The 10,560-nt window shown below is 45.9% G+C and overlaps 1 protein-coding gene across 1 annotated transcript; it reads left to right on the top strand.

The window, feature by feature from the left end:
- Positions 1-3,571: 3,571 nt before the first annotated feature.
- On the top strand, positions 3,572-4,901 carry LOC106636168 (uncharacterized). The gene has a single exon (XM_014348488.3). The coding sequence runs from the start codon at positions 3,645-3,647 to the stop codon at positions 4,899-4,901; it is 1,257 nt and encodes a 418-aa protein (XP_014203974.2). The 5' UTR covers positions 3,572-3,644.
- Positions 4,902-10,560: the final 5,659 nt, after the last annotated feature.

The raw sequence follows: 10,560 nt of genomic DNA, 5'->3' as shown, positions 1-10,560 counted from the left end.
GCGTCGCGCAGTGCCAGTCACGGGGCAGCAGTGATGGATGGAGTATTGCGCGTTTAGACGCATCGTTAACTCGGCGCGAACGTGCGTATTTGTCATTCCGGTGCTGGGTAATGGCGACGGCGTTGCAGTTAATGCTTTCGTTTCGGATGCGTTAATTATGGAGCGTTTGGTCTTAGATCGGGGGAACATGATAACGCGTCGTGCTAGATTGATTTTTAATAGAATCATCGGATTGTTCCAGAGCTTTTGTTCAGCCTTAAAAGTTTACTTCATGATGCTTGAGGTGCACAAAAATAATAGTGTTGTACTTATTAAAGTTTTTTCACAAAAAATTACTTTAAAGATGAATCGAGGTATTTTTTTTTTTCAACAATGGTATTTAAAGTCGACAATGGTTTATAGTTGAGCTACACTTAAAAAAAAACTACTGAGAAAACTAAATATACTCCATTTTTACTTAACAACTTCTTCAAATACAAGTAATCAAAAAAATGTCGCATATAGCTAAAAGTGATTTAAATCGCAGAAATATCACATTATGTGTCCAGTAGTACAAACGAATATATGGTCAGACAAGGCGAAAAATGTCACTTTTGAAATAAATAAAGCTATCATTGAGATTTATTTTTTTGATAACGAGTACACAATACATAAAGCCGTCTGTTAAGCAGAAAAGCGCATGAAAAATCAGTAGTACAAATCAACGGTATAGTCAGACATAAACCAAAAATACACTTTTGAGAAGTTCCCTTATATTCTACCTTCAAAAGCAATTACGTATACCAAAGTAATGATCAAACATTTCTTGAAACACAACCCTTCCAAAAGTACAGTTCATCTCATTTGCCAATGATGGCAATCTCAAGCACAGGAGAGCGGGGCGGTGGAGGACTCTCCTAAGACGCTGACTGTTTCTCTCTCCTCGTGGCGTTATCTCTGTGCACACGGTGGCTGCGCTCCGCGAGTCGAGTTCGCTTATGTGTTACGTGAATATCTTACCGAAACGCCTTTCCGCTGGATACATGTATAATATGCGACTGCTACGCGTGAAACGTTGCGGTATATAGTGTGTTTGGTAGCGCTGCGATACATTTAGAGGAACGATTGCGGGCACACGTGTGCTCTGTTGCATATATATGGCGCGCATACGTGGCGTTGATAATAACCACGATTGAAATGCGTGTACTTACACGCAAAAGGGAGCCCGAGACCTCGTGGGCTCACATAAAGGAGAGACGGGTAGTCGAGTAAAATTGAAAAAGTCGTAACACCCGCCGCGGGCCCTCCTATTTGTCCCACGAAGCCATCACGCATTCAATTTGTCAGCGACTCAGGCGGAAGATCCAGTCTCGCGAGAGCAGGTGCGATATATTTCACGGCTAAATTCGCGCTTGGAATATGATACTACAGCGGCAGCTCTTAACTCGGAAAATATTCTTCACCCCGGAGTTATGACGACGGTAATACACTCGGCTGTTATTTTCAAACTAATTTTTTTTCCCTCTCGGCACCACACGGGGATGCTTTTATATTACTCTCTCGGGCTATCTCGCCGGCATCATAAAAGCCAGTGGGTGGGAGGGAGAAATTTTAAATCAAGGAGGAGGAAGAAGAAGAAGCAGCCGACGCCGGTAGTGGTCGTACGTATGCAAAGTATTAAGGGAAAGGGCCGTTTATCAAATATGCATTAACGCTCGCTTGATTAATGATCCCGGCTCGCCTGGAGTAGTAGAAACATCCATTTCTCACGGACCGCTGCCTTATTTCCCTCGCCGATGCCAGATTTTTCTCTTGGCTCGTCCTGCGAGCTCGGACGGTAAACAATATTGAATTTCAACGATTCACCGATAGTCACGAACGAACGGTGACCGTAGCGAGTTATCGCTTTGGAGGAGCGTATCGATGAATATACGTGGGTGCTGTGTACATCCTTGTCCCGGGAGGTTGATCCGAGAGGCGGCGCTCAAAAAGTCATTACAAGTTTTTGTCGATCCCATCGAGGAGCTTAATGTCCCTCAGCCCACAGGGGTGGGCCCCTGAAGGATTCCGCAACGGGAAACCAACCGACGGCTCTCACATGCCCCGGAGAAAAATCGATGGCCTGCGGCCGGCTTATGATTGATCACCCATTGGTTCCAGTTCATAATACCGCTGCTCCAACCTCCCCCTGCCTTTGATTCTTCCTTTTGCTCGCCACTTTGGGAAATTGTTATTTCTTTCTTGTTCCGTGTTTATGTCGATCTTGGAGCTTACAATGCGAGGCTTTGGTTAATCTATATTTTATAGTTGACTCACAACCACATTTTGGTTGAAAAAATGAAAGACTTGGATTGTTTTGAACGAGTATCATAACTACCCCTAATAACGACACATTGTAACCAAAGGCATTTGAAAAATCCTCCACCAGCCAAGTAAATCCACCATAGCGGAAAGACAAAGGCTTAGTAAAATTAGTTTCTCGGCGCGTAACAAGCAATCAGGTGCTCGGTTAACCCCCAAAGGGGGTGTAAAAACTACCTGGGAACATGAAACAAAACAAAAAATGGTTCCAGCAAAAGGCTAGAGGAGGCGGAGCTCTTGGCGCCTTTAAAACAAAAATTAGCGTAGCACAGGTATACGTCGAAAGATCGTTTTTCAGCGTAGAATTCACGCGAATCCCGAGCATCAGAGAGGAAACGCAGGAAGCAGATGAACAGAGTAGAAGGGGTGGGGGCCACCAGGTTAGCAGCGGAGCTTCGACAGGCAGCAGGGCAGAGAGAGGTGAGAGCCCATAATGGGCCGTAGCGGCCCTCTCCTGGTGGCGCGCGCATACACACATGTGTCGAACCTTAAAATATGTAGGCGTGGCTGCGTGGGAGGCAGCAGCACGGCTACCTACACTATACCACCACCGTAGGAGCAGACGCGACGCCGCGGGCACGAATATGTTCGCCACCCCCTCGGCAGCAGCTACCAAAGCGCGAGTATATGTACCCTGCGTGGGGGGACAAAGTCGTCGCTCCACCCCCCGGCGCGCCCCATTGGCGGGTCCGTACGGCTCGCCTCCACCTGCCGGTGCCAAGCAAGCTCCCAGTTACGAAGAGTGCCTTTGGATCGGCTGGCGCTCTAACCCCCTAAATACGGGGTCGCGCGAGCCCGAGGGCTCATTCGGTCGTGGCTCTCCCTGGCCGTCGCGCGTGCCTCGCTCCGGTTGTGTCCTGCGCGCGCATCTGTAACACATCCAGCAGCCGTTTGCTCGTGTAGTGCTATATACATTGTGCACTTGTGTATATGTTACTGATTTGACTGTTTCCTCGGATCGGGCGCTTCTGCTTGAGGTGACGGCGGAATTTAGTTGCTGGCACACTCGGCACGAGGTGCGACGTACGTCGGGCCTGAAGCTGTTTCCGCTGGATCCACGATGTTGCACAAGTGCTGACGGACGGTCCGTGATATTTCCCACTGTTCGACTTGTGGTATCGGATCTTCCTTCCCAAGGGTGAGTTTTTGTCACAAAAATACTTGAATTTTTCGCTTCACGGGTCGACGAATGAAACTGAGCTGATTGCCAACGTCTGTTTTAGCAGCTGAATAAATCGCGTCGTTCGAGAAAAGGGGAAAAACCAATAGAAGCTGAACGATCGAAAGCATCAATCGCCGGCACGATGACAATGGAAGAACGACCCAGCGGCATCGAAGACGGCTCTCCGGTGATCTCGACCGGCGCCCCGGTCAACTCGTCGACTCTCCTCCTCGCGAAATCGAGCTCCAAACAGTATGGGACAACGGACGCCTCGTACCCCCTCCAGCGCCCCGGCAAGCGGTCCTTCGACGTCGCCTTTCTAGTTGCGCCCGACGAGAAGTTGATCAGCCGCCGGCAGAGCGAGAAGCTCGCCAGCTTGCAGCAGTACTGCGCTAGTCGACTCATGACTGACGCGATCCGGTCGCACCAGATGGTCTCGCGCGACGAACACAGCGACGACTCCCGCGAGTGCGAGCTGAGTGACAGAGCGCCCCAGAATCTCACGATCAAGCACTTTGCGGACATCGAGCATCACCACCATCACCACAACGCCAAGTACGGCAAGACGGTCCAGAGTAGCCCTAGCCCGCCCAGCGCCTTCCAGCGCCGCAAGCTCTTCGAGGACGGCGAAGCCAAGGGCACCTGTGACGGTATCTCCTGCTCGGGTGATTCTAGGAGCGCGTTTACCAAAGTTAGCCTGGCCACCCAGAGGAGCCCGAATGGCATCGGCTTCGACGATGGAACGGCCTCGCCGAGATCCTCCTCGTCGGTCTCACCCGACGTCATAGCTTACCAGAACAGCCTCAGCCCGCCCATCGGCTCTGCCAATCCGGGAAACCACCTCAGAACTGCGGGTTGCTTTCCCAGCAAGATCGCAACGGCCTATCCCTTCCTGATGTCCTCGTCCCCCGAGAGACAACAGCAGCCGCAGCAACAGTCGCCACCACCCAAGGTCTCCAGACCCGAGCTACCGTCCGCGGTTTACCCGAGTCTGCCCTACAACCCACTGTCCGTCTTCCCACCCATCGGGGACGCCCTCGTCCGTCCCCGTCTCCTCGCTGCGGCGAGCTTGCTGCCCTCGTCCCTGGCGGCCCTCGCCCTCCCTGCCCAGAACGTCTGCGCCAAGTGCAACCTGTCCTTCCGCATGACCTCAGACCTCGTCTACCACATGCGCTCGCACCACAAGAGCGAGGGCCAGGGCGAGGCCGCGCGCCGGCGTCGCGAGGAGAAGCTGCGCTGCCCGGTCTGCGACGAGAGCTTCCGCGAGCGGCACCATCTCACCCGGCACATGACCGCTCACCAGGACAAGGAGAGCGACGCGGTCCTCGATCAGGCAGAGGTGGCCAAGAGGCGCGGCGCCGCAGCCGCCACCGCCGCCCTCGTGCACTCGGGCAAGTGACGGCAGCGCAAAGCGCTCGAGGGCCTCGCTGGCCTCAATCTCATGGCCCGGTTCGCCGAGAACGGTGAGCACGGCTTTGAGTAAATGCTGCTAGTTGAGATCGGCACCTGACCCGATCAATTTCTCCTTCAATGATAACATTATTTTATTTTATTTTTACCTCAAGTTGCAGTCTATTTGTACTGTTGTAAATACCAAAGAAACGTCTCCGACAGACACTCTCGCTCCCTCGCCCAAAGGGGGCCCATCCCGTCTAGTCAATATTAGGCTTAAGTACGCGCACACTGTACATAATATACATATTTATATCCAAACTAGAGGACTTTTTTTTTTTTTTTTTTTTTTTTTTTTTCGAGCCGATCGGTAACGAAAACGCTCGATGACACGTGATAATTTACTCATAAGCATATGATGTAAGTGTAACGATGGATTATACAAGCGACTTCTAAATGTAAGCGTAGTATTTTGCAAAATTACCTATTGTACTGCCGGGTAACTTACGCATATTATCGAATACGCATGCACGTAAGCTAAGAATATAAATTTTGCTCGAAAAACATGGGATGGCCTCTCAAATGCTTTCACGCTGTAAAAATGATATGTAATATGTCTTCCTCACCCCCGACTAAATCGGCGATTAACCCTGCGCAAGCAAGAACTGCATCGGTGGGCATGAGAGACGCGCGAGAATCCGATCGTCGGAATGCACACACCCGGAGGGTCGTAGGGGGTGGTGGGAACGAGATCAGTCGCGCGCGCACACGCCTAAATGCACCGAGGCTCGCGAGTGCCGTCGGATCGCGCGCGCCTGGCAGTAAATAGATCGTAAACCATAATAGCTACGGCGATCCTCTGGAGCGCGCATAATCGAGGTATAACACAAGCACCGGGAAACAATGAATGCCGTAATCGGAAACAGGGCCGTTGGCTTCGTTATCTGACGTTTACGCTCCATTTAACTTGAAACGCCGAATCGGACGCCCAGCGGACTTTTAAACAGAGGCGCGCTGCTCTCGAGCGGGAGACAACGACGGGAGCCGCAATAAGGTCTACCGTTGTATACTTTGCAGTGTCGGGCGAAAATTACTCCCGGCAGATTTCGACCGCGACCGCCGGCTGCTGCTTTCCCTCGTCGCTTGCCGTATTCTTTCGTGAATTAAAATGTTTTTCGTTGCACCGCTTGGCTATTGTTATCGTCGTCGTTATTGCTGGTTTTTGTTTTCCGGTAATTTTCATCGCAAGAGGCTCCCCGTCGTTTCTTCAATTGTAATTTTACATCTGTGCATTGTACTTATCTTTCAGAGGAGTCACTTACACATGTCTACAAGAATATTAAGCACACGTGAATGAGATTCGAAAATTCACATTTATATACGTGTTAGGAAATTTAATAATTCAACGTCTTTTTTAACAAAAACAAAAAAAAAAATTTAATCAAACTCGTAAGGGGACATTCAATCCCTCGGTGTATTTCACAAATATACAATATTATCATATGCGATAACGACTGTAGGTTTATAGGAAAAAACTTTGTAATATAAAGTAACGTACGAAACTTGTAGCGTATACACATTAGTATGTGATATGAACTTTTAAAAAATTTTTTGTTTCATTTAAGAAATGATTTATCGCTAGATCGAATTGTTAACGTATTTCAAATATAGGTATATGAACATTGTTATCTCTCGCATCCGTGTAAATATGTCGCACCTGTACATACATGTATGCACTCACAACAACTGTATTGTATTCATTCGAAAAACTGTTGTTGATTATTAATGATAAATAAATAAAAAAATAAAAAAACCGAAATATCAATCCTCAAAATGACGTATCGTTTTACTTTCTTCTTTCCATACATACATCCCAACAAAACAATTCATTTTCCACGAACAAGCCAATAGTATACGTACGAGGCGGCGATGCTAAAAGTTCCATCTGCGCGAGCACTTCACGTCGTACTACCCAAACTTCCGGCAAATCCTCGAATATCGAGCAAACGTTGAAACTTTCTCTCCCACTCCCGGCTCCTCGCGGCGAAACAATAAACGCGATCCCCGAAGAAAAAGCTGCTCGGCGCGCGCTCATCCTAATTTGATGCCCGGGCCAGTATGGTCGTGCCCCGATAAAACTTATTTCTCTCGGTCATTCGTTAGCACGGCAGAGAGAGAAGGAATACACTTCTTTTCCCGTTTGCGGACGCGTCCTTCCACCCGCCGATCGGTAGTAAATCACCGAAAGCCGATTACGAGCCAGCAGATTAATTTCCCGAGGAGCTGCCCGTACCCCCGTCCTTTTGAGGTCTGCTACTTACGGGGGTATGGTCGGGGGTCATTGTATTAAGAATATCATAAGCTCGCGCACCTATAGCTACTGTATGTGTGTTGCACGTAATTTCGGCCAACTCTTTGTGGTACGTTCGACACGTGCTTTTGTTAATAATAAATCGTGTTGCTCGAGTTATTGGAACGAGAAATTTTGCACGTTTGTTTCATTGGAATAAAACAAAATTGTTGTTCGGTTGATAAATATTTTTTATTTGCAAAGTGTGTAATTTGGGTCATTTTTTTTTTTTTTTTTTTACAAATATCCATGACTTTTAAACCTCAACACCGCACTACTTCTTAGTAGGTCAGAGGTGAAAGAGAGGTACAAATACGCTCTACTGAGACCTCTGGGAACTGTAAGTGGGTTCTAACCTGTGCAAACTGAAGGTGTAATAAAGCTTTTAGCCCATTGTTACACAATGATACAAACGAATACATAATAATAAATTCAAGGGGTGTGCTTACGATTCCTCCATAACACATTCAAATTTTTTTTCTTTACATCTTATATAACTGTAAAATTTAATGATACAGAAAATTAATCCATTTTTTCTGTGTATAACAAAAAAAATTTTATCTGTACTTCTCTATTGTATTTTCTGACTATTCGTGCTACTCATTCGATGGACATTTCAATATCGCGTGATTTTTCTTTTTTCTTTTTTTTTTTAAATCTGATACTTGGTAAATAAATGTTATTCTGCTGTTTGGAATATTCAAGTCACTGTACCAATTAAATTTTTCAGAATCCATATAATTTGAGATCAGGTGAGAAGTCACTGATTATATGACATTAACTTACTAAAGATAGTTTAAATCGCGAAAGAAAAAATTAATTGGTATGTTCAACGAGATACCTTTAACCGAGCCTAAACTGATATTTTGAGATAGGAATGAAAATAAAAACTCAATTGAAAAAATGTGCGAAACGAGTGTTACTCTTTTAGATAATTTACTTTGGAGATATGAAGACTCCAAGAAGTTTGCCTGAACGAAGGCATTTTAAAATTCTACATAGGCCAAAAAAAAAAGTTGAACCACATCTACAGTCAGCAACATACATGAGTAATAAAAGTAATCACAGTCGGCCACACGACTCGAAGAAGATCTCATTCATTCGCCACCGAAGGGAGCAGCCGCGAGCGGCAGATCAGCGCAGCGCCGATTTTATCGCGAGCGAAGAGAGAGAGAGAGAGAGAGAACCTCGTAAGTGAAATCACGTTTCTCGCACAAGTCAGTCGCGAAGGGATTCCTTATACTCGTATCCCCCCTTAAACGGATAATACGTAAGCCGAACGTAGGCCCTGGAACCGCAGCCAATACGACAAACAATCTCTTACCGCGCCCTCGACGAGGCTTAACTTCCAGCCCCCCACCCCCGCTCCTCGGGGGCCGAATATAAGTGTACTTACCCTCTGCCCGAGGTCCATAAAGATAAATAACACGAAGCACCCGGCACGCTGGATCCCTTTTAACCGAGGCTCTCGAAACTTTGCCCGCTCCGTTCTCCCGGCATTCCTTCTTACTCCTAATTTTTCTTCCCCCGCTCTACTGCTGTCCTCGTCATCGTCACCGGCTATCTCTACTCGGGGCTCATCTTTGCTACTTTTCTTGCTTACAAAGCCATCGCATTGCTTAATTTTTAGGGAAACTTATCATTTTGGAAAGAGAGGTCAACTTGGCTCTGCAATGAAAAGAGAGATGTATAAACTCGGACTTTTCACCCAATACGGTAACAACAACTTTTTAGTTGTCCTGGTTACCTGAATGAATAAGTTGACCCCTTTTCGCCTCGTGACTCGAGTTTGCCGTTTCTTCTTCCTGAGCGGCAAAATCTCATGAAACTCCTCCCACAACTCGTGAATTATATGTTTACATTATGAAAAGGTATGGAGGTTTTTTTGTATTTTCAATGGTATCTTTACATCTCTTGGATGTATTCCTCGAGTGTCTGCGTGGAAGAAAAAGATAAGAAAGTATATACAATTTAAAAAGAAAAAATATGGCTGGGCGGACAAATGACTTTGAGTCGGCAACATTTTTTGATCCTAAACATTTCAAAGGGTTGCAAATCACATTGTATGGTCATCCCAATAATTTTAAAGGAAACAAATAAACCCTAAAAGAATGTCAATGTTAATCCAGATGAAAATCGGTAAATGAATAACAAGTAATTGAATACCCATTCCAAGTATAACTAAAAAAGTGCCCTCTGAAAACACGATGATGGCACCGTCCCCGTGTTTTTATAACCACCGACAAGAGCGCAAATCTCCTTAATCCCTTCCGACTCTGACCTTACCCTCGCTCCTGGCCTCTCTGTCTTCTCACCCTCGTTAGCGATTCAACTTGGCTCTCATCGTGTAGGGTCGCAAGTCCTAACATACACTCACACACATATACATATACACAGCTGGCCATTTAATGTATAAATAAGCGAGAGATATGTATATGTACACGAGGCGAGCAAGCATGCTTGTTCTGTCAGTAAAATCATGACGATGTGATGTAGCGCCTAGCGCCTGTACCTGCTTATATATATATACACACGTATAATACATACAGGGCTGCGTTTCGACACGGACGCCAGTGCCACGTGGGCGACGATTGGACGCGGACATGCTAATATGGCGTCCGTTCCAAGACATTAAGCCGATCTCCTCTTGGGCCGACATGGGACTGCATATACGTGTACACACACACTTGGTGAGTATTCAGTGTATGTATGTCATCTCTCCCTAGCTCGTTCGATCGAGATAGAGACATGGCGAGGAGCATTGGTACCGTACGTCAGATTTGTCATGCGACTTCCCTTCGAGTTTTTTTTTTTTTTTTTTTTCACAGCGTATCGGGAATTTATTGAAATAAGTTTCACTATCGCGGCTTGCGAGATTTCTATTTGATTTAAGACATAACATCGTTATCGATATAAGACATAAAATCCACGTTTTTAAATTCACGGGGGTTGTTGTATTTTTTTTGTCCTGCGGAGGGATCAAGCGTTTTTTTGTTGATTCACATTTTGGTTTGCAATGTTTTTTGTTGAGCTATTATAAAAGAGTTTGATTGAAAATTTTTTTAGTTAATTACATTTAGGCTTGACTGTAAAAATATGTAGAACTTTATTTTTACTTGTACAGTAAAACCAATTCATGAGGTAAAGTAAGTCTATAGGTACTCTTACACTACAGTTGGTGATTTCTTACAAAAATTTGTTATTTTCCATATATATTGTAGCACAAAATTTTTAATGATGATAATAAGCATATCAAACACATCAGACAACAGTAATGATAATGCGTATTTATGTCCAAGAAGCATCTGTTTAAATA

Source organism: Copidosoma floridanum, unplaced genomic scaffold (genome assembly GCF_036245765.1).
Source record: "Copidosoma floridanum isolate Cflo_tuat_1 unplaced genomic scaffold, Cflo_Japanese_pri ptg000013l, whole genome shotgun sequence".
Taxonomy (NCBI): domain Eukaryota; kingdom Metazoa; phylum Arthropoda; class Insecta; order Hymenoptera; family Encyrtidae; genus Copidosoma; species Copidosoma floridanum.
This window is presented reverse-complemented; position numbering and strand designations above follow the sequence as displayed.

What these genes read in the sequence shown, in the direction of transcription:
- LOC106636168 (XM_014348488.3), top strand. Translation starts at nt 3,645, where the DNA reads ATGACAATGGAAGAACGACCCAGCGGCATCGAAGACGGCTCTCCGGTG.